The sequence below is a fragment of the Battus philenor genome, unplaced genomic scaffold, assembly GCF_028537555.1.
Source record: "Battus philenor isolate CCGP_79_NKW_IND1 unplaced genomic scaffold, ilBatPhil1.0.hap1 SCAF_8, whole genome shotgun sequence".
Lineage (NCBI taxonomy): Eukaryota > Metazoa > Arthropoda > Insecta > Lepidoptera > Papilionidae > Battus > Battus philenor.
The window spans coordinates 3,065,780-3,089,682 of record NW_027181748.1 but is presented as its reverse complement, the minus strand read 5'-3'; the positions used below and the strand labels follow the sequence as shown (position 1 = coordinate 3,089,682).

The following is a 23,903-nucleotide window of genomic DNA, read 5'->3' as shown; positions in this document are numbered from 1 at the left end:
TTGACCAGACGCCCGTGCAAGGGTGCGTACATACGTGACCACTGCATGCACGCACGCGCGACAATACTCACAACGCCGTATATACCCATAACCATACATATTCGTGAGCAAGCACAGTCGACCATACAAACACTTAACTTTAACTGCACCTTGACCAGACGCCCGTGCAAGGGTGCGTACATACGTCACCACTGCATGCACGCACGCGCGACAATACTCACAACGCCGTATATACCCATAACCATACATATTCGTGAGCAAGCACAGTCGACCATACAAACACTTAACTTTAACTGCACCTTGACCAGACGCCCGTGCAAGGGTGCGTACATACGTGACCACTGCATGCACGCACGCGCGACAATACTCACAACGCCGTATATACCCATAACCATACATATTCGTGAGCAAGCACAGTCGACCATACAAACACTTAACTTTAACTGCACCTTGACCAGACGCCCGTGCAAGGGTGCGTACATACGTCACCACTGCATGCACGCACGCGCGACAATACTCACAACGCCGTATATACCCATAACCATACATATTCGTGAGCAAGCACAGTCGACCATACAAACACTTAACTTTAACTGCACCCCGACCAGACGCCCGTGCAAGGGTGCGTACATACGTCACCACTGCGTGCACGCACGCGCGACAATACTCACAACGCCGTATATACCCATAACCATACATATTCGTGAGCAAGCACAGTCGACCATACAAACACTTAACTTTAACTGCACCTCAATCAGACGCCCGTGCAAGGGTGCGTACATACGTCACCACTGCGTGCACGCACGCGCGACAATGCTCACAACGCCGTATATACCCATAACCATACATATTCGTGAGCAAGCACAGTCGACCATACAAACACTTAACTTTAACTGCACCTTGACCAGACGCCCGTGCAAGGGTGCGTACATACGTCACCACTGCGTGCACGCACGCGCGACAATACTCACAACGCCGTATATACCCATAACCATACATATTCGTGAGCAAGCACAGTCGACCATACAAACACTTAACTTTAACTGCACCTTGACCAGACGCCCGTGCAAGGGTGCGTACATACGTCACCACTGCGTGCACGCACGCGCGACAATACTCACAACGCCGTATATACCCATAACCATACATATTCGTGAGCAAGCACAGTCGACCATACAAACACTTAACTTTAACTGCACCTCAATCAGACGCCCGTGCTGCTGCAAGGGTGCGTACAAATACGTGACCACTGGATGCACGCACGTGCGACAATACAACGCCACATATACCCATGACCATACATATTTGTGAGCAAGCACAGTTGACCATACAAAATCTAACGTACATATGATTACGAAGTCCCATGCACATGACTACTCACACCACCATACACATGCGTGAACATATACACGACTACACGTTTGCGGCTTAATCACACCACCAAACGAACACATTTACAGAATCTCAAAACCCACACAAAGTATTAACACTAAAAGAAAAAGAAAAATCATATAATAAAAATTTGCATAAACCATTTTGTTAACATTTGTATATAATTCACATGACAATCCTAGTTAATATGTGCACCTTTTTAAATCCCAGAACCTGAAAGTTTTCGACGGAATAGAACTAACATTTTATTAATAAATGGACCCTCTAGCAAACATATGCACAAAATTACTTTAGCTCATTGACAATGTTCCAAACTTCTTATATAGTTGTCTTGGTTATAATCCTTATTTGTGCTTAAATTAATTTTATTGCAATAATCAGTTTAGTTAAGTTCCTAAAAGAAGAAAAAATTACAATAAAACATTTTCTTTTAACAGACACGATCCTTTCTTTATATTTCACAAATGATACCATTTCAAATATACGTTTCAAATAAACATCACGCAAAACTAATGATGGCTATGAGATTTAAAAAAAAAAGGAAGGACTTAAAATAAATTTTTAATGTGTCTTCGTATGTGCGTGCGCAGGTGTCGACGATATGCAGATGTGTGAACTGAGCCTGGAAGAGACCGGGCTGACTCGCAAACGTGGCGCTGAGATCCTGGAGCACGAGTTCGAACGCGAGTGGGCGCGTCACAACGGGCCCCCCTATCGCGCGCTTGACAGGTAACGACCACTTCCCTCCCAACACCCATCTCATGCAACACATCTCACGTAAAACCCCTATATCCTCTTGGCGGAACAGTCGTCATCAAGGTGACCGTTGGTGACCTCACCATGGTCAACAAACATATACAATACATTTGTACTGTGAAAGTTGGCCGTCGCAGAAATTTATGAAAAGTATCCCAGAATTTCGTACAGACCATTACGTACAAAATAAGTTTTTTATCTCTTATACTCGAAAAATTTTTTTTATTTTTTTAAAAGTTCTTTAAAGATATTGAAGTACATACACTTTATATAGATTAAACATAGGATAATTTAAATCAACAGATCACATTGTGCATACAAGAATATAAATATATTTTTGTTAGATGGAATAGATAAGATGTATTTCAAATACATCTTATTTGAAATTTTTTATAATTTTTTAAACTAGGGACTGGTGTTTTTTAATAGTAATGGAAAAAAATTATATTTCACTATTTTCCTCACATTTTTTCTTTACTCTCTCTATAACAATTTCTTCATTTACCAACACAATTGTGTTTATTAATATTTAAATTCACATATATAAAACAAAATTAATTTATAAACTATAACATACATGTGTATATTCGCTAATAAAATATTTTCTTTTTCAGAATGCAACAATCTTAGCAGAATGTATTTAGTAACGAAGTCTATTGAAATGAGTACATAGCTCTATTTATATAGTTTAAGAAGTATTAAACAACTTAGCGCTTTTCAATGTGCCTTCAGAGATCAGTAGGTGTTCATTAGTGCAATGCATATTGTATCCAATGATATTTCACCGCGGACTGTATGTGATCATATAAAAAGTACAGATGTAGTTTTATATACATAACTTATATAAAATCCCTCACCTGTCGTTCTTGCAGGGTGCTAGAATGAAATTATAACATATACATATATATACTATTTACATAGATTATTGAATGAATTCCTTTTCGGTGTATAATTAAACTGTGATGTTTCGAGACCTAGATAAATTATATGAAATATTTGTTAATGCATTCCTAAATATAATACTTTGATATTCCAACCTTTCAGTATTCCATTTACAACAGTATTCATTTGAGATGGTATTTTGATACATTCCTTTAATAATGGATTTTGAAGTTTGTTTAGTTTGAACAGTAGCCGTAGATGAAGTACAACGTACAGAGTTAAGGAGTGCCTTGATAATGCCTTATTATACATGACCATTGTTTGTGTAATGCTTTACCAAATAAATATAAGATGTAATGCATTTTAATGTGTTTTTATTTTTTACCTTTTGCTTCTGTACTGTCAAAAGTTACTCAATGGAGAAAATTTGTTTTATTTTATTTATTTAGAATTATAGAATGTTCTATTTTAGCATGTCCCTGTTGGTTGCTAGTTATATTTTGTTATAGCAATCAGCGCCACAAAAAATAAAAAACACATGTTAAAATTTGTGAAATTTTTACATGAAATTGTGAAACTACCTACAAAAGGGTTGTCTTAGATTATAGTATATACAAGGTCGCTATATGCGCATTCTGCTGCGCAGCACGTGTGCGCCTACACTCCTGACAAAAGTCTCCACACATGCAAAATTCGACTGAGACAAAGATATTAACCAAGCCACATAAAAACAGTGGATAAAATCATCTTTTCTATCATTTTTCATCGATTATATTTAATACATATCTGATGAAAAACGAATATCGACAAAAAACATTATAAACCCGCGCGAACTGACCTCGCAGGCTGAAAAAAATTCATCGTCACAAATTTGTATACAGATGTTTGATTTAATCACTACCCAAGTTCCATCGCCCAAAACTTGGTAAGCATACATTGAAGGCTATAAATAAAACTAATGTGTTTTTTTTTCGTATGGCTATATCGACCTTTCGTATTTTTCTTGTAATCACTGTTCCATATAAAGTAATTTTGTCATACAATCATTTTACTCCTCACTTACATTTTCGACTGTACGGATCGTCATGTGGAAAGTTGAAAAATTCCTGCAGCTAGTGTTGCCAGTCATTAGCGATAAAAACGGTCAAATATCATTGCCACAATTATTTCACACTATCTGGTGAAGTTGTTTAATAAATATGGTTTAAAAATCTTATACACATAGTTACCAACGAGAACTATTTATATATTTCAAAGTTCCTTTTATCGTTGCTATTTTTCAAACATATAATTTTTATATACTTTATGTTTTACTTAATGATAAGAAGTAAATAAAATAAGTATTCGTGTGATTTTTTTTAAAAAAGACATCAACTCTCATCATAGCAGCACTATTAACACCTTATCTATTAAATAATGTATTTTGTGACACTTGATGCAAAAGTCCTGAAGCCAGGCCGTAAATTAAAAATACAACTGTCATTGTCAAGAATAATTTTCGCTATTGTTTTGGCGTTGTGCCGATAAACAAAAATATATTATTCTTATCGACTTAAAAAATATTTGTCCAAGATATTTCATAATTGTAATGATAATAATGTAAACATTTTTATATTATAACGACATATGTTAATTCTTAAGTTTACTTTATTCTAGAAAGGAAGATGGAATCTATCTCGTGTTATCGTATTTACGTTTTGATATTAATTATTGTAAGTGTGAGCTGCGTAAACTCATTGCCATACGATGGTAAGTTTTCAGTTTTAAACATGGACTAATTTCTTTATATCTTATGCTTTGAGATCGAACTCAATAATCACGAAAGAAATATATGAATTGAAAAGTATCTAAACTTAAAAAAAGCTTACTTTAACTTTACTAAAATAAATACATAGAATAACTATTGTGCTTGAATAACTACTGTGTGATATTTATTTATTTTTTTGGTTAATATGTCAGTGATGTTTGTTGTTGTCAACTTTTATATTACGACTTCATCAAATACACAGCTTCGATCGATTATTCCCAGCTAAGTTTAATAAAGTTAACTACGAAATACTGTTCTAATATAGATATTAACTTTATTGGCAGTGTTGCCTCTACAGTAAACTTTTGCCTTCCTCTTGTTGTACAGTGAAACAATTACTTGAATAGTAAATTATCATAAAGAACAGCATCAGGAATGTTAATTATTGATGCTATTCTTTATTTACGATGACTAATGATGATCATTGTTTTAACAACACCTAAGATGACTGACCTAATTTTACTTGCATCCAGATACTTCCCAAAACTTTGCTTACATTGTAGGTCCACATATTGGTTGCCTAACTATGATGCTACTGTTGATAATAATAGTGAAAGTTTTAATTTTGTACCATGACAAATATCACTTAACTAAATATATGTTTTTTACTTAACCAAATATAAATGTGATTAAAACAAACACACTATTAAATGCAATAGATCATATTTAGATTTAGATACAGTTCTTAAATATAATTGCATTGACTAAGTAATAGGAATTATATCAACATCTGACTTTTTCTGAGTGTATATCTCAATATAATTAGTAGAAAATTTTATAAACAGTATGTGAAGGTGACATTTATTTTTATATAGGCTCTTTACTCCTCAATTTATTTTAGTTCCTTATTTTACATATATAAGGTATAGTTCCTATTAAATAAAATGTCTAACAAATTGACTACTTATCTAGTACTTAGTTTTTTGTTTGTCATTAGAAGTGTTACTAAAAAACATTTAACTACAAAATGAGTCATATATCTATAGGCTTTTATCTTTAACATTAATATTCACAGACATATTGTGACTATTTAGGCAGCTTATCTACATGTATTCTTACATATCTGCATTAAAAAAACCTCTTTATTTCTGTAAATTATAATGGAGTACTATTGAAATGTCACCACATTTTTAATAAAAACCTAAAAAAGTTAATATAGAATTTTTTTTTTGGTACAGTTCACTGGCTGGGAGGTCCAACGACAATAGAAAGGGAAATTCAACCAACAAAGCAAATAGTTGATATCTATTGCTATAGCGGAGGTGCTAAAAATTTATTTGCATTGTGGCAAACTGTGAAAGTAAGTTAAAGACACTTACATATTAATTTTTATTTGGATCATAACCTTACAAATATATCATGTATGCTGTTTTAATGTATTTTGTACTATAAGGTGATTGATTGTAGGTGTAAAATTAAATGAGTGAATGTATAGGTTATCAACAAAAAGCATAAAGCTTTTATACCTATTTCCAATTACCTTGTATAAATGTAACATTTTGAAACAAGTTCCATTTATTTATTATTTTAATTGGAATGTGACTGCAAGGACAGATAGTAAACAAAAACTTATTTTAATATGTAATAATCCAAAATTTGAAAATAATTTTTATTACTGTATTATCATTATATTAGGGGGACCGGAAAGTAATGTTATTTCTGTCGACATATTTTACAGAAAAACTTATTTATTTTTACTGCTCCACCATTTAAAATTTGTATACTAGATTGCAAAAGATTGTTGTTAACTAAGGTGAATATATTGTTGATTAGAAATAAAAACTTGTTAAAAATGTAGTCGTGTGAAATTAAGAAAGCGACATTACTTTCCGGTCTCCATTATATTATTTATGTTGTGGTTCACATATTAATTGACTCCAAATGAGTTAAAAATTCACATCTTAAAGTCTTGACCACCTATAACCAATCATCTAATATGGTCTCAGACAACATTCTGATTTTTTCATATCTTTACTTAGTATATAAATATTAGAGATGCATTTTTGATTTAGAGTAAATTATATTTACTAATTGGCTTTGATATCAATAATTTTTTTTTTTTTTTTAATAATATACTCTTGTTCACAGTTTAATATAAAAATAAAGAATGATGAGTTTAGTCAGTATGTTGGCCCCAGTCCTGAGGATGTTTACAAGGACTACACAGAAAACAGTTACGGCTGGGCTGTTGTTAATCCCTTCCAAAGGAAGTCATATAAGAGCATCTCTATTGATCTATTCGAACCAACCTGTATGGCCATCAATACTAAACACCGCCATAATATTGAGCTGCAAATACAAAGTGAGTATTAATATTAACACTTCACTAGTTGGACCGATGACACGGTCAAGGTGATCTTTGTGAGAGGCTTATGCCTTTCAATTATGTGACATGATGATGATGATGAACTACTAACAAGAACACATGGTCTTTATATATATATATATATACACACACACACAATATGATCAATATATATACACTAGTAAGTTAGAGAGATGTCTGCAAAGCATGGCTGTCAAGCGGCATATGTCATGAGTTTTGCAAAAGTTTGAAAAAATGCTTTAGAACAGTGATTCCCAAAGTGGTCTCTTCTCATTACATACACTGATAGTACGTACCTATTTACTTACATCATACTATCATATAATATTAAAACATTTACATTATTTATAAAAGTACCTATGAAGTAAAAAAATTATTATAAATGTTTATAAAATTGTGTAAGTTGTAGGGTGTTGGTATTCGCTTTGTGGTTGCAATACATTTTGAACATACACTAAACTTCACTACAGTGAGAAATTTACAGGAAATCAATATCAGGTAAGTAAGGGGTCTACCCAACACGGAAAAACATGGCAAGGGGTATACAACAAAAAAGTTTGGGGAACTTTGCTTTAGAACACACTAAAAAAACATTTAGAAACTTTGTGAATTGATTAATTGAACTGACTCAAGTAATTGATACAACAAGAGTTTGCTGTTCTTTCCTTGTTTGGAAGTATATATATATTATGATTGTTTTTTAACCATAACTTCTTTGAAAGTTATACATCAAGATGACTTGGAATTGTGTCTTAAAATTGTCGGTTTTATAGACAAACTACTTACCGTTATTGTTCAAGAAAATAGGTTTAAATATTTTATAATGACCATTATCTCAGTTTTATTTATGATGTCACATTTATTTAATGGTTAGGAAAGAAAATACTTATTTAGCAAAGACAAGCTATAGATTGTACCTTATTACAATTATTTCCAAATAGATAAAGTCTGTATATTCAATAAAAATTTCTATAATTATTTTCGAAACGTTATGTATTTTTATATGTAGAATTTTAAATTAAAACTAATATATTATGAGAAGAAAATAATAATTAATTAAATATTGTTTTAGTTGAAATATGCTAGAAAATTTGTATGTTCTATTTTACAGGAGTGGACATCTGGCGAGTGCTGTTAATGATATTTGGTTTAGTTTTGATATTCTCTTCAAAGACTTTAAGTGGGAACCCTCTGTTCTTCTACATCTGTGGGGTCCTCGTTGGTGTGTCGGCCTCCTTTATGTTAGTGGTGTATTATGTTAGTAAATTACTGCCTAAGGTAAGATATATTTCATACATTATTTTTTGTTAACTCAACTAGAAATTATTTAAAGTCACATTATTTCAGACATTAGATTTCACTGCTGGGCAAAGGCCTACCCGGGAGATTTCCTAAAAACGGCCATTTGCTGCATTTACTTCTGTGGGGTGATAGTTTATTATATTAAAGCTTTACATATTTTTGCTCACAAATACATTCAACCCCTTAAAAACTTTAACACCTTCGCCTTATTAATAAATGACGATATAGATATAGATAGCCGTAGCTAAGGACGATGATCAAAAGAAACAGTACAGAAAAATAAAACATGTCGGATAAGCATGTAAAAACAGCAGGATGTGAAAATAAAAGTAAAACAAACAAAAAACTAGTTGTAATTTAATAAATTTAAAATCTTGAGAAAACGTGATTATGATTATAAAATAAGGTAGTAAACAGCATATTAAAAATTAAAGCCCTGTCCAAAACTAGACAGGGGGTGTACGAGAAAAAAAAAAACTATCACAAGCATCCTGTATATGATTGATATCTTTCAGAAAACACTTACGTACGGCGTTCTTATCGGAGGCTGGACTGTGGGAGTGTACTTACTGCAGCAGATTTGGGAGAATATCCGCAGCATCATCCTCTCGTACCAGTTATATATTTTCTGGTACACGTTGCTCGTCACCTTCATCAGCTTCGTCGTGTGCTACAGGATCGGGCCTCCGAAGAACCAAAGAAGCAAAAACCTTGTCATGTGGACACTGCAGGTGAGTTAGTTAACAAATTCTTCATGGGTCTGTGTGTTTATATATATAGTTCCACGGGATACATTAGACCTGAATTTTAAAAGTCCAGCGACCAGTGTCCATCATGCGGTGTACATATTGCACGGATAAGAGTCAAGATGCGATCGCAAGTTTCATCAATGTGGTGAACACGACAACCCCTACACAAATACTGGTGCACAACCTGAGGATGGCAATATGAAATAGGGATGAGGAAATGGTCGCACAAAAAGAATTTTTAAAAATTCGACATTGCTGCGGCATCCTTAAAAACAAATAAGACACGTTTAAAGAAAATAATCGTTTCATTCAAATCAATAATTAGTTGACTTAAAATTAGTTTTAAATAGTTTAAGAGACTTAAACACTGCAACTTGCAAAATCTTCAGCAAAAAAAAAATATTTCAGAAATATTAAACTTAATTGTAAAAATAGGCACTCACGTTAATGTCTGTGGAATGAAGAAGCGACACATCTTGCGCGGGAAGCGAAATAAAGTCTTTATGGGCGGATTTCATGTCTTAGTTTTTGTGATGTTTTTACAATGAGATCGGATAGGCATACGTTGGAAAGATATTAAAGGTGCGTTGTAAGAATAGATTCCTATGAATTCGTTTTGTTGACGTGATTACATTGTTACGCAAAAGATTTTGACTTTTGTTTCTAAATGCTTTCAAAAAATGTTGGGTAGTTTTGTGTGGAGAGAGACTTTATTGAATTTTTGATTCATATGCGGTTTGTCTGATCCTTTTATTACCAAAAAATAAAGAATAATGCTTTGAACGATATCGCACTTTGAAACATTTTAAAAAGAAAATAAGGAAATTGTTTATAACACAAAAACTGAAACTTTTTTCAAAAGACCCTAATGTTTTAATACTACAACTTTTTTATGCAGAAGGAATTTTGCGTACGAACTGCCAACTACACGCTACACGGTAAGACTGGTGGCAAAGTGACCGCGCAAGATGTGTTAAAAAAATAACTATATCGTCAGTCGGTGGTTCTGTTAGCAGGAATTCTGCCGGGGATTATTTGCACCCATAATTAATCACTATTATAATTAATTGCTACAGTAAAAAACAAACTCTACCTAGGGCTAAATAGATTTAAATTAATTTTTGTGAACATATTTCTCGACTTGTTGTCCGCCGTCAAAATATCAATCGACTATTTATCTGATGGAATAACCCTTAATGGAGTTAAAACAATGCATCCAGGTTAAATCTGCTTTTTAAGCAAAAAAAAATTAAGTAAATAGATAATTATGTATAAAAAAGGATTAAACAAGACCTTTTAGGTACCTACTGAGATCTGCGTGTTTCATCGACAAAATCTTCACATTCCATCAGGCGAGTTGGCAGTCACACTCGGACAAGCGGTAAAAAAAGTCCTGGTCGTTAAAAAGAGGACGACTTTATTATTTTATAGGATTGAGGACAGTGTTAGAAAGACGAAAAAACACCCTTGTTTCGTATGCATTCTAAAAAATATTTTTTTTACAGGTCATAGGAATTTTGATGATATTCTTCAGCAGCCAGTACCAAGAGGCATCGGCCGCGGTGGCGATCATTGCCATGTCCGTCAAATACTTCCCGAGGTCCTTGCTCTACAGGATAGAAGGCTATTGGTAAGTCTAAAGTACAACCTAATAGTCTGTCTAATGAAAGTTAATAGTGGTAAAGGCGATAAATATTAAAAATTTGTTCATTAACATATGGTACACCAGAGTTCCCCAAACTTTTTTGTGTCGTAGACCCCTTGCCATGTTTTTTCGTGTTGGGTAGACCCCTTACTCACCTGATATTGATTTCCTGTAAATTTCTAACTGTAGTGAAGTTTAGTGTTAAAAACTTAAAGTAAAAACACATGTTAATTAATACATTTATTAATTGAATTTAACAAAAAAAATATTCAAAATAAAATGTAAAATATACGTAACATTAAATAAACATAAAATAAACTATAAATAAAATAACATAAGCAATAAGTCAACATTTTTAGTGAGAAGGATGAACCTGATGCTTTAATAATAAATTATCAACATTTGGCGTCAATTTTGTAAGGGTTAATCTTAAATCTCCTCGGCTAATGATGTCCATGTCGTTAGGAGATTGGTGTTTGGCCCTGAACCCCCTTTCCGCTAGGTATGACGATGGAAAGGAAATTAAAAATTTCGTCGCTATATTCCATAATACGGGATAAGTAACGGGTATGTTATTTTGCAGCCAGAATGGCTGATATCCGTTTTTAAACTGAACCTTAAGTACCAACATCCTGCAACTTACACAATATTATAAACATATATAATAATTTTTTTACTTTATAGGTACTTTTATAAATAATGTAAATGTTTTGATATTATAAGACAGTATGATGTAAGTAAATAGGTACAATCGGTGTATGTGTTGAGATCCACTATAGTGGACCCCCATTTTCATTTCATGGACCCCCAAATTTTTTTTCGCTGACGTAAACCCCTTGCAGATTGTCATAAACCCCGAGGAGTCGATATAGACCACTTTGGGAACACTGTGGTACACTGTTCAAAAATTAATGATTTCTAAAATAATAAATAACGTAAAGACAATATAGTCAGCAAAATCATTTTCTAAATTCGGAATATTAAATATTTAGAAATATGTTTAATGTGCGCCGGGGTGGACCAGACGGTGGTGCACCTGGTGGCCTCCTGTCCCGCATTCGGAAGACTCCGATACGATTCCGAGCTCCTGCTAGGAAAAAGATTATTTAATGGATTCAGGCATTATTTTGCAGAAGTCCATCCTAACTAAGAAAAGGACCAATATTTAGCCACTTCCGCACATGCAGTGGTAGTCGTGCAACAAAATGCATAGCCCGCCAGCCCGCTGATAAATGCTTATACGACAAACAATGCTAATCACACAACTGCCACCGCTAAATCACTCAACACGTGTTTCACCCCTCCACGGGGCATCTTCAGGAGTTATGTTACACCGATTAGTGCCAAACACAGAGTCTATGTCTGTGTCTAAATATTACTACTTTTCTTACTTAGAAAAAAGATTAGTAAGGACAGTATCGCTGCACTAATAAATGACGATAAAAGATAGGCCTGCATTTCTCTAATACTGCAGAGCTATAGTCGAGGACGTAAACAAAAGAAATAGTGTCGAAAAATAAAACAGGTTGGGTAAGCATATTGATAAAATGCCGGCCGTGAAATTTATTAAGTAACTAGCTGATCCCGCAAACGTTGTTTTGCAAAAAAAAAGTAAAGTTTTTAATTTAATTAAGAAATGTAAAATAAGGGTTGATCGTAGGGGGGTGAAAATTTAATAAAAAAAAATAAAATAAAAACCAAAAAAATTGTCTAAAAAATTTAAAATAAAATTTAGGGGTGGACCACCCTTATCACTTAGGGGTATGGAAAATAGATAGTAGCCGATTCTCAGACATACTGAATACGCATATAAAATTTGGTAAAAATCGGTCAAGCCGTTTCGGAGGAGTTCAAGTTCGAACACCGTGACACGAGAATTTTATATATTAGATAAAAACAGATTTATTAATGTGAAAATAATGGTGAACATTAAAATCTCAGAAACGAATTTGTAACAAGCAACATTTGTGTATGTGTGTATGGTTTCATGTATATTCAGTATATATATGTGTATGAGTAAATATCAGTGTGTATGAGGGTTTAAGCGTGTGTGTTGCAGGCGCATGCGTGCCTGTGTGAACGTGATTGTACGAACGTGTGCGCCAGAAAGTGTACACGTGTGTATGTGCGTGCTGTACTTGATTCAGTGGGCTCGGTACCGTTCACAGGCGTCGCAAGTTCCCGCCGAAGCCGCGGCTGCTGTCCAGCGAGGAGTACTACGAGCAGGGGGCGCGTGAGACGAAACGCGCGCTGGACGACCTGCGACGCTACTGCAGCAGCCCCGACTGCGCACAGTGGAGCATTATGTTGAAGATCAGCGATGCTAAGAGGTACTCGCATTCATCGCTCTTCTATTATCGACAAGTGACAGCCCTTGCCGAGGTCCCGTCTTGAGGACCATTAAGTGTCCGTCTTAGAGATCTAAATGTAAAGTACTACTCCAGGAGCCCTTCGAGGTTCGCTACTTTAATAGAATTTAAGTGCCCATTACAGCTTCCCTCGTACTCACGGAATTTGCAAATGCCACTTGGCAGCAATGGAAGTCAGATAAAAAACTCCCCCACAGATCGCCACGATGACTAATATTGCTGCATCCAACATCTTCGCGCGAACTTGTCTGTCTTCGGTTCAGGTACTAGTAGGTCATTGTCGATTCAACCAGGCCCCTTTATCTTCGTTTATACGAGAACTACTAGCGCCATCTGTCGGCGCCGACCGAGGCTACAGAGTTCTGTGATATCTATGTGTGTGTATATATATATATATATATATCTCATTATATACGTGTGTCTCGTAAGGTCCCCGAGTTGGTTTTTTGCTAATGAGATACCATCTGTATTATACTGGTAGAGAGCAAGATTTATTTTTTGAGCAGTGTTTAATCGAAAAGTAACAAGTCCGTAACGTTCTAACCTTCTTTGTTTTTGAGACCTTTCAATGGACAACATAAAAAAACTTTTTTAATTGTGATTCGAAAACTATTTGTTATTGCTACCCGTGAAGTTTTTCTCCGTCCCTATATGCCACACAAAAACAGTTTAAGTGTATTACATTGTTTGAATATTTAAATTTAGAATAATAATACGGATTTTAACAGGTTCGCAAGTTTCGTGGAGGGGAACTCGCATCTCAGCGACGACGAAGTCCTGGACTACGAGTCTTATGCATTCTCGCTGGAAAGAAACAAACCCCACGCCAACTCAACGCGGAACCATCTCGACATATCAGATGACGACTCTTCTGACGACGACGCACAGTATTATTAAGTTCATATATTTAACGCCAAGTTTCCTAAGCTGTATCACCATATCACCTGGTAGACTTTCACTGCAAGGAATATGTCCTACCTCGATGTCCAGCTGCCTCCAAAAAATTTTTTGACTATATCGTCGGTCACCTAGTGGGGGGGGGGGGGCTGCCTACCTACGCCACGTGTACCGATTCTTGGTAGCCACTTTGTCGTTGGATGTACCAGGTTGCTTCGCCCACTGTCACTTCCTACGAGCAATTCTCCGAGCTACGTCGGTTATCAGTGATCTGAATTGTTGGAGCGACTAGCTATTTACTTAATGCAATTCATAACATTGCTAAAACGAAACCGCTGTTACATGCCTTAGGAAAGCACGAAGAGGTGATGGCTGATATAAAAGAGCGGAACCCTGCAGCTGATACTCCCCTTCCCTGTCTCGCCGCATGTGTACCTAAGACACGGTACTGTGGTTTCAGTATTACTCTACCTCTTTATTATATTAATAAACAACAATAATAGCAGTTATTTCCTTTAATAGTTTATTTTAATATTTGAGATTGTCTAAGATATGTCCACATTAAAAAAAGTTTGACATGACTTTGGTGGAATCAGTCTGCTTATTCCAATCACGTACCTTCAAAAGCTCGAAGAATATAGTTTCACAGGTTAATATGCACTGGAACAGTACTTGTGTGATAGGTTTATCTTAGTAAAGCTCGTTCCGAACTTCTAATCCAATAAGCGATGTTTCGTGTAAAAGTAAAAAAAAACATTGATAAAATAAAAGTAATAAACTTGCTATGAAAATAGATATGTGACTGTACTTTTGATGGAACATTAAGTACATTCCGTAGCAATAGGAAGGACAAACTAATGCAGTGTTTACCAACCTTTTTTGTACAATGCTCCATATTAAAATTCTTATGTAACATATATAATATTTATATTAAAGTGAAAGCAATACGTGTCGTGTCCATTCTCGATTTGCCCAACAACGGGAAAAGCTGCCCTAATACATATTTCCATGTCTTTGTCTAGTTATTGTGTATCATACAGGAATACATATACAGGAAGTTTGAAGCGAGCTATACCGGTATTTTACAGATATATCTTAACCCATTGCAATCACGGATCACATATAAATATACAGCAGCGGTTAAAGCAAGTCACTTTTAAATTTCTGTACTTATTACAAATTTATCGCCAATTTACCTGAATATTAAATTTCGTTAAAAATACATACAGACATAGTCCGGCGGCACAAGGAGACCACATACAATTTAACATGTTTCAATATTTCATCTATATTCATGTGTTATAAGATACATGTAGTATAAGTGTTTTTTTTTATTTTATAATAAATAATCTGACATAAAAAAATTATACTGCCATATATCAATCTCAATTTTAATTAACGCATTTTGTATTTAAGTAAATTTCATTTTGTAATTTTACATGAACTTTATACATTTTGTTTGTAACTATAAAAAGTATTACATAGATTTATGTACATAAAAAAACTTTAAATAAATTATGCATTGTAAGCTATATGCAATGTCTGAAGGTAGTTCCTAAAAAAGCCCTCTGGTTTCTATTCAAAGAACTAAAGCAAAAATATATAATTAGTGTGTAGTTTTAATATTTTTCTAAAAGAGTAGTTTTGTATTGTAGACATAGTTCAGTGTTTCGGTTGTGAATTTTTTAATATGGTGCTGTCATGTTTTGTAATTTTTTTACCGAAAGCATTTTAAATATCCGACGATCAGGGGTATAAAACATAAAAACTGACCAAAAATATTGTACTTTGTAAAATTAATATGAATTCTTTTCATATAATGGCAACATAGAGAAAAAAAAATTGTGCACTATTTCATAAGATTAGTTAAAAATTGTGTTACTTTTTTTTGTCACCGACAAATATATGTTTCGGTAGATATCAGAAGCATATTTACCCTTGGTTCTTTTGGCTAAGAAATTATGGAAGGCGGCTCTAATTAAATACAAATCTATATATTAACAAAATATATTATTTACGGAGTCTACAAAGACACCAACAGTTGTGTTGTCGTTCTCACTCGCCAAAACGTTTCGTAAAAGCGCTCTCCACATCAAGCCAACCCTACAACCATAGTCGAATATGCATCTAAATATCCTATCTCTGGTAGTAATATAAAAATTATCAAATTCATGAACATTACTTAATATAGTTAAGTTATTTTACACTAATACAAATTTTCATATTTGTTTCTAATATTTGTCTTATATTGTGTAACATTTTGAATTGTAAGTTTTCATTTACGTTTATATTAATTATGGTCTGAAATAAATAGGCGAATAATTAAGAATTATTTTATTTAAGTTTTGTGTAAAAAAATAATTAATATTTAATTATTGTACATTTAATTAGTCATGCATGCATGTTTGTTTTTTGTTACATTATATATATGCACCTTAATAATCTACATTTTGAATTTATGAGACTGTGTTTTAATTGTAATAATTGATGGTTTGAATAAATATAATTTTCTATTAGTGTATATGTTATTTATTTCTATTTTGAATTGACTGTAGTTTCGTGGAGCATTTAAAGATTATGTAAGGTAAGGGTTTTGCTAAATCAAAATTGAAAATAAATACAAATTGACAATAGTTTTAGGAGTACAGGGGATATAAAAAGAATCTGTATTGGCTTTCAGGACCTTAGAATTTCTCAGGACAGTGTTTTCTATCGATAGTAAGATGTGTTATGTGTGTATGTTTATATTCAGATGTGAACATATCACTACAAACATTTTGTCGACATACAACACTGTGATATATGTATACATTTATATACATGTATTTGATTTATTTTATACAAATTTTTCATGATTTTATATTCAACATAGTTACTTTGCATGTAATTGACTAGACCCAGTGGAGAAATAACTTGAAAGTTACATATCATTCAGAGCCTGTTCAGATGAGTTATGAGCTGAGATACCTGGGTACCATTACTGCTTCCAATACTACACAGAATCCAAGCCGAGTGAACATATTTGATACAAAATTGAGCGCAATAACTTTGTAAAGAATAAAAAGGATATTGTATTATAAGATTATTTAAATAGACGCTTAAAATGTAGGAATTGATTGATTATATTTTTAGCAAACTCTTTTGGATACACACATACACATATTGTATACCTTCTCTTTGTTTACATTGCTATCGTTGGTATGAAAGCTACAACACAACCACTGAATCCTAGTTCACGTTAAAACAGAAAGAAACTCCCTTTCATTACAGAAACACAATATCTGGATGCAATACAAATTAAAGGCGAATGTTATCTTAACAGGCTCTGTGGGTTAAAATTTTGTATACATTACATACAAAGTTTATTTAATAATTATTTATTTTGTATAATATTTATTTTCACCTGCTTCTGTATCTCCATACTTTATTTCTAAAGTTTAATAAATAAGAAATTAATATGTTTATTGTGATTAGTTATTATATATTAAAATTTGTTAGTACCAAATTGTTATCAATTTCGAAATGGATCAAAATCGAATGCATATTTACTTTGGAAAGCACTTAAAGACCTTTTCAAATGGGCAAGTAAAATAACTTCTGGACATGTTGGTGCGAATGAGATAGTGATGCATGTAATAATGCCCAGATATACTTGAAAAAAAAAGGAGAAAAAATTAGTTTCTGATTAGTTTTGATTTAACTAATATCCATAAGGTAATTTTGGGTAATCTCATTGTGGGTAAGGCAGGCCTGTCCCCTTCCAGTGGGTGTCTATCGGTGTTACTGATTAACATATACAAACTTTTTGAATTTATAAGTTCAAACTAATAATTTTAAGAATGTCAATACAAAAAGAAATGTCAAATTATTAAGAAATATAACATGGTGATTGTCTTGCGTGTTTTAATATCCGTAGCTTTAAAATAAATGGCAATTATAACCATTCATTACATTCAGCTATCCCTGTGATGACCTCTCAAAGGCGACTTTTATAATATCTTAGCAAATGATAATACCTCTTGGAAAATATGCATCCGAAGTTTTGTTTGTTAGTGGTTATAACACGCTGTACGTTATGTTAGGATCGGGCACGGCTCGCCTTCTTGCTCTTGTCGAGGGTTTGCGGCGGAGGAGGCGGCTTGGCGGACACGTGGCGGCTGTATAATCTGCAAAACATGTTAAGTTTGTATTACATAAAGGTTCTGCTACTTTACACGTGTAAAATATCATATTTGTATTTGTAAAAACAGGCTTGACAATGCACGCCAACACATGACGGAGTATTACAAAATGACTATTTTGAAAACAAATGTACTCCCAACTCTTTTTGCACGCAAATACTTTCCATGGTATAGCGTGAAAAAATCTTGAAAATGTTTAAAAAATCGAAAATGGAAAAGACGTACATATTTCGGCTTATCTATTTCCAAAAACAAAACTTATAGATCTACTGCCATCAATCAGGAATAAAGTAACTAAGTATAAAAAATTGAGTAATAGTTAAGGAATGTAAATAAATGTTTATGAAATAGCGGCATAGATACACACATTGACTTAATCATGTTATTAGTTTCATTCAGAGGATTATCTCTGCAACAAGCCTCGAGTGTCAGTGGATTATCTAATAAGTAACACTTTAAGTGCTTCTTCAGCCATCGGACACTGACACTAGACTTTTTGTTTAGTAAAAGCTCTTCTAAGTGGCGCGTGTGGCCTGGCGGGAACCCCTCAAAAAATACGTTCACTAATCCCTTCTAGCCCACATCACATTTGGAGAAAATCATTGGTGGTGTAAGTAAAATATTGTACATGAAGAATGTGGACATGAGAACCGCTGTGCACATAAGGGTCACAATACCTATAATTTATGTAAAAGCTATTAAAAATCATAACACTTACACTCTGTATGTCTCTGATCGAAGATAGTCCAGCACATGTGAAGGTCCCAACTTCAGCTGGTCCTCTATAGGCGGCACCCAGAAGTTGCCTTCTATTCTAAGAACGGCTTTATTGCTTGCCAAATCAAGGGAACCTGTAGAAACACATCTATGTAATTATAAAATTTATTTATAAATTAAAATGTACAATATGTAGGCAACCCCTAACATTGTATTTTAAATAATAAAACTACACAGACACAAACAATTTACGATATTTATTGTATAGTGCATTTAAACTTAAGTAACTAAACATTACTTAACTTATCTGCAGCCAATTTAGACTAGCAATCTGGTGGACCCAGGTAAAAGGCTGCTTTGCCTACCAAAAATTATTTTTAAAAGCCCTACTTAGGCTTTTTTCGACAAACAAATGTGATCTCATATGGGATATATCCACGTAATACCTACACCTTGTGCAAACATTAAAAGACTTAACTAAGTCAATCTTTAAGTTGGTCAATTAAGTTTATTACATAAACTGTTAAACTTACCAATCTCAGGTGGTAAAACAACAAGCCGGTTGCCTTGCAGGTGCAGTTCTCTCAGACGAGACAGCTGACCCAATTCCCTTGGCACCTCTATTAAATCATTTTCTCTCATAGATAACTGTAAATTAAAAGAAATATAAAATTACCAAATGTACATATCAAAGCAAGGGTTCATATGGACAGCAAATTTTAGCTCTTAATTTATGACTTGTAGAAATTTTCTAATTATCACTCTAAAAATATACAAAGCTAAATCTCAATTGTTTAAATACACTACAGATATTTAATTGAGTCATTCACGCAAATGCCACACACACAAGTTATAAAATCAGCAGATGGCTATATTGCAAAATAATGCAGATGCTAAGCAAGAAATAATATCCATCTGTCCTTTGTCAAATAAGTAGTCTGCAATACTATGTAAACAACCAATGTTCCTTCCAACTTAACAATGGGGGGAAATTGAATGGTAATAGCGTCAGTTCTGGGTTAGGCTTTAGAGGAATTGTTGCTCATCGGAGTACTAGCTCAGACTTACAGAGATAACCAAATCAACTCATAGATAAGTTAAAACATAGAATAAGAAATATATTCTTCTATAACTTTTATAATAACTTGTCTCAGATTTATGAAACTTGATTAACTCATATAACAGCTGTAATGTTGATATTTAATCATTGGTGTATGATCTATCATTCTTGCTCCCGCTTGTGGAAAATAAGAAGCTAAAATAATATATACCCTCTATTTTTTTTTTAGAATGCTTCACAATTGCAATTTTACTATACTCAGTTCAATCAAAAATAATAGTTAATGTTGACAGGGTTTTCCCTGCTAATTGTGTTGATAAGAAGTACCATATGTCAGATGCTATTATATGGAAAAAAGATGTTCTGGGATTAGTTTCTCTAATGATCATTAAGAAAGTAAGAAATACACTTCACTTGGTTGAATGCCAGTTCTGCTTTGCCTACATATGTCAACCTTACATATTAGAACTCACACACCATTTGTATATATTGTAAAACAAATACATCAAAATAAACATGAAATTTTACAAACTGTTGCCTTGTTTTCTTTATGTATTTCAATGGTAAGAATAGTTTTTAACACACAGCAGTAAAGGATCTTACAATAAATGAAATAAAACTCACAATTTGCAAATTCTTCAAGTTTCCAATTTCCGGTGGCAAGAACTCAAAGTCATTATCACCCAAGTAAAGAGCTCTTAAGCTTTCTGAAAAACCAAACAAAAATTAATTTTAATATTTTTGATGATAAATTTATTTCAAGACAACATTATATACAAACTTTGTATGCATATTTATCTATAGTTGAATAATAAGTTTTTTAAAGAAAGCTTGTTTTCGAAGTCACAGGTGATAGATACTAAAGATTTCATTTTGAAATATATCAGATAACAAATCATTATAGCCATTTCACAATTTCGTATCAAAATTTTTTTTTCGCCTTGTTAGTACAAAAAAACGAAAGGTTAAGCCAAATTTTTTTAGTCGAAAACAATAACTAAAGGAAAAGCACAAAAGTATCAAGTTTTTGATCTAAAGTAAAGGTTTTAAATTATAATTTTTTGTAATTTCTTTATTTAATTTCATTTTAAATTATGACAGATTCCATCCAAGAGAACAAGAGTTCCAATACCTTAAAATGAGATATGAAATTTAAAAATGGCTCCTATTTAAAGTGAGCAGTGACACTTTCAAATCTTAAAATGTTAATAAGCTTTAAAATACAATATATAAGTAAAAAAACTGGTGCCTAACACATTGTATAAAAAATGTTATAGAGTACATACCCATCATGAAGAAATTTCCCGGAAGGGTCTTCTCATTCAAGTTATTGTATGTAAGGTCCAGAATTTCAAGTACTGGAAATGCACCAAAGCCTCTTGGTAATCCATTGAGGCGGTTAAGAGACACATTTAAGATACGCAACTTTGGCAGAGAAGACAAACTAACTGGTAATTCTTCTATATGATTGTTAGCAAAATTTAAAATCTCCAAATTCACAAGGTTGGCAAGTGCAGCTGGCACCACCTGGATCTTGTTGTGGCTTAATGACAACCTTGTTATGTTAGCTAAACTGACTGAAACAAAAAAATATACCATGTACATCATTATACAAGATGACTAATTACAGATATAAAAGCTTAAAAAGGGTTATTTTACTGCTCATTTGTTGTCAAGTAATGTTTTTAGAGGGTGAACCATTCACCCTCTAAAATTATAATGTAATGAAAATATAGTAAGAAAAAGCATTTTTAAAGTTCAGATTACTACATATTAAATAAATTATTGTTTATTTTATGTTCCTGTAGACTTTGTACTGCCAGAAATTACTGGCCTGTCACATTTTAACTGGAATAATTAATATTTAAGAGTGATTCCTTTGCACAGAGTGTTTGTAAATAGATGTAAAAGCCGTAATAATTTTAAACTTATTGTTGACATACAGCTAAACATTTATTCCTTTAATGTTATAATATAACCAATTATACATACATACATATAACCAATTATTCTATATATCTATGTATCCTTCACTTTATCTTCATATCATGGAGACACTATAGCCCAATCACATATTCCAAGGTCTACCCAGAAGAAGAGAAGAAAGAAGCATTTTGGCACCCTTATTGAGAACCGTGCATGATACATGATATATTTTCTCAATTTAAAACCTTTTAAAAGTTTTACTTAGTGTATAAATCTGAGTACTAATAAAAATTCTGCATTTTTGGGGAAACATTAACTAGCCTTCAAAATTTGTTGTTCCTAAAAATTTGACACTCCAGGCCTAAATCCAGTCCTGACTCAGTCAAAGAAGTTATGAAGATAACTGATACTATATAACAGGCAGTAAAACAATCCCATAACAAGGAAAGAGTTTGGCAGCTTGGAGTAAAAATTAGGGAGAAATTTAATTATGGAAAAAAGTTGTATCAAGGATAAATAAATTTACAAAACAACAGTATTTTAAAGTGTGTGGTTTGTATAATTTTATTGGTTTTTGAAATTTGTACTTTAATAAAGGTAACTGTTTAAAATAATATAAACTACATAAGTATTAAAACAATTTAAAATATAGAAAATAGTGTTGTTTTCACTTTTGTATATACATGATATATGGCAATTACGATATTAAACTATTATAAAAAATAACTTAAAGAAATTATTGATAAATATTATACACGCCTACAAGCTGATTCAATAGTTATTTACAGTTTTCCTTAACTTAGCCACACCCGAAAAGAATACAATAACATTTTTAATTTCTTGTTAAATAATACTTATTTTACTTATCAATATTGTACAAGAAAAGATATTATGTCAAAAAAGATCCAACTTAATGTTCCAAATAAATGTAATAAGAAACAGCTGTAAGAAACTAAAACATTAGGTCATGTTTATTTTCGTAACATATGAATAAAAGTAAAAAAAAAAGAATTTTTACAAACATTCATGAAAGACTGAACATATAGGGCTAAAACAAAATTACAAAATAAAAATAGACATATTATGTATATTGTTAGCAAAATAAATTGTATACTATAGGAAAACTGGTACCAAAACTTGTTTTAGTAACTACACCATAAAAGGAAAAAACAACTTACATAATCCAGGTACTTCGTCTAGACTAGATAGTCCTTTATCTACTAGATCTATCTCAGGATTATTAATTTCCTTCGCTTCTTCTATAACTTTCTTAGCTTTCGACATCTTGCCAGTGTTTGGAATACATGAGACTGGCGGATGGTGACTCATTGCAGAGGAGGCGCAAACTCGGGAACAACGTTGTAGATAAAGAATTTCCTCCAATCACATTGCGTTGTTTTATTTCTTTTTGTACACTATTGGTTCTAATCAAAACGGGTTGCAATATTCACAATGTTAATATTCAAAACTAATGTAAAAATATAATTTACTTTCCATGTGACTTAAATACAAATCATTTCAAAATAAAATAACAGAAAATTTCTATAGTTTCTAAGTAAAGTAAGTTACTTATTAAAAACCAATATTAATAACAACCTATTCAGTTAATTGTATTCCATATTTAATAACTAAATATTTTAAGCTATTAATAACTTATCAAATATTTTTCAATGTATGTATGTAGTACTTAAAGAGTTTTCGTACATATATACATCTCTAAATATAAATATTTTCAGCTGCTCATTTACTTTTTATGAAAATCTCTATTACGAGAAATATGACATTAACTATTAATATTACGCTATTTATCAAGATAGTCATTAAACGACACAAATGTGCATTCTAAAAAATTAAATCATTAAGTTTTAGTATAGTGAGTAATTTAAATGTTATG

At 32.8% G+C, this 23,903-nt stretch overlaps 3 protein-coding genes across 7 annotated transcripts in view; 2 read left to right on the top strand and 1 right to left on the bottom strand.

Annotated features, from left to right (window-relative positions):
* Positions 1-3,391, top strand: part of jar (Myosin heavy chain 95F jaguar) — a 76,638-nt gene extending 73,247 nt beyond the window's left edge. For all 4 annotated transcript variants that reach the window (XM_068775289.1, XM_068775288.1, XM_068775287.1 and 1 more), the window contains 2 exons: positions 1,983-2,121; positions 2,763-3,391. In XM_068775289.1, coding sequence (XP_068631390.1) covers positions 1,983-2,121; positions 2,763-2,778 — 155 coding nt within the window. In that variant the 3' untranslated portion in view covers positions 2,779-3,391. The remainder of the gene's footprint in view (positions 1-1,982; positions 2,122-2,762) is intronic.
* A 1,166-nt stretch (positions 3,392-4,557) lies between these two features.
* Nemp (Nuclear envelope integral membrane protein) lies at positions 4,558-14,223 on the top strand. The gene is made up of 8 exons (XM_068774946.1): positions 4,558-4,779; positions 6,016-6,137; positions 6,926-7,139; positions 8,275-8,441; positions 8,981-9,196; positions 10,720-10,844; positions 13,028-13,189; positions 13,957-14,223. Exons 1-8 carry the CDS (start codon positions 4,695-4,697, stop codon positions 14,123-14,125), a joined length of 1,260 nt encoding a protein of 419 aa, XP_068631047.1. The 5' UTR covers positions 4,558-4,694; the 3' UTR covers positions 14,126-14,223.
* On the bottom strand, positions 12,929-23,395 carry ics (ras suppressor protein 1). 2 transcript variants are annotated; one of them, XR_011109046.1, is made up of 7 exons: positions 23,188-23,395; positions 21,370-21,660; positions 20,708-20,790; positions 19,557-19,671; positions 19,025-19,157; positions 18,142-18,291; positions 12,929-13,144 (listed from the first exon to the last, which is right to left on the bottom strand). XR_011109046.1 is itself a non-coding variant. In XM_068774947.1 (6 exons), the coding sequence occupies exons 1-6, from the start codon at positions 23,336-23,338 to the stop codon at positions 18,204-18,206; spliced, it is 861 nt and encodes a 286-aa protein (XP_068631048.1). In that variant the 5' UTR covers positions 23,339-23,395; the 3' UTR covers positions 16,454-18,203. The 2 variants fall into 2 exon arrangements, 1 of the variants encoding a protein (XP_068631048.1); XM_068774947.1 differs by lacking the exon at positions 12,929-13,144 and having other exon boundaries at positions 16,454-18,291.
* Between the last annotated feature and the right edge of the window lie 508 nt (positions 23,396-23,903).

Bases quoted from the DNA above. Each gene is read 5' to 3' on its own strand.
- Nemp (XM_068774946.1), top strand. From the start codon at position 4,695: ATGGAATCTATCTCGTGTTATCGTATTTACGTTTTGATATTAATTATT. The intron at 4,780-6,015 runs GTAAGTTTTCAG...TTTTTGGTACAG, and splicing joins AAACTCATTGCCATACGATG to TTCACTGGCTGGGAGGTCCA. The intron at 7,140-8,274 runs GTGAGTATTAAT...TCTATTTTACAG, and splicing joins TATTGAGCTGCAAATACAAA to GAGTGGACATCTGGCGAGTG.
- ics (XM_068774947.1), bottom strand. From the start codon at position 23,338: ATGAGTCACCATCCGCCAGTCTCATGTATTCCAAACACTGGCAAGATG. The intron at 19,672-20,707 runs GTGAGTTTTATT...TTTAATTTACAG, and splicing joins ACTTGAAGAATTTGCAAATT to TTATCTATGAGAGAAAATGA. The intron at 19,158-19,556 runs GTAAGTTTAACA...GTGTTTCTACAG, and splicing joins TGTTTTACCACCTGAGATTG to GTTCCCTTGATTTGGCAAGC.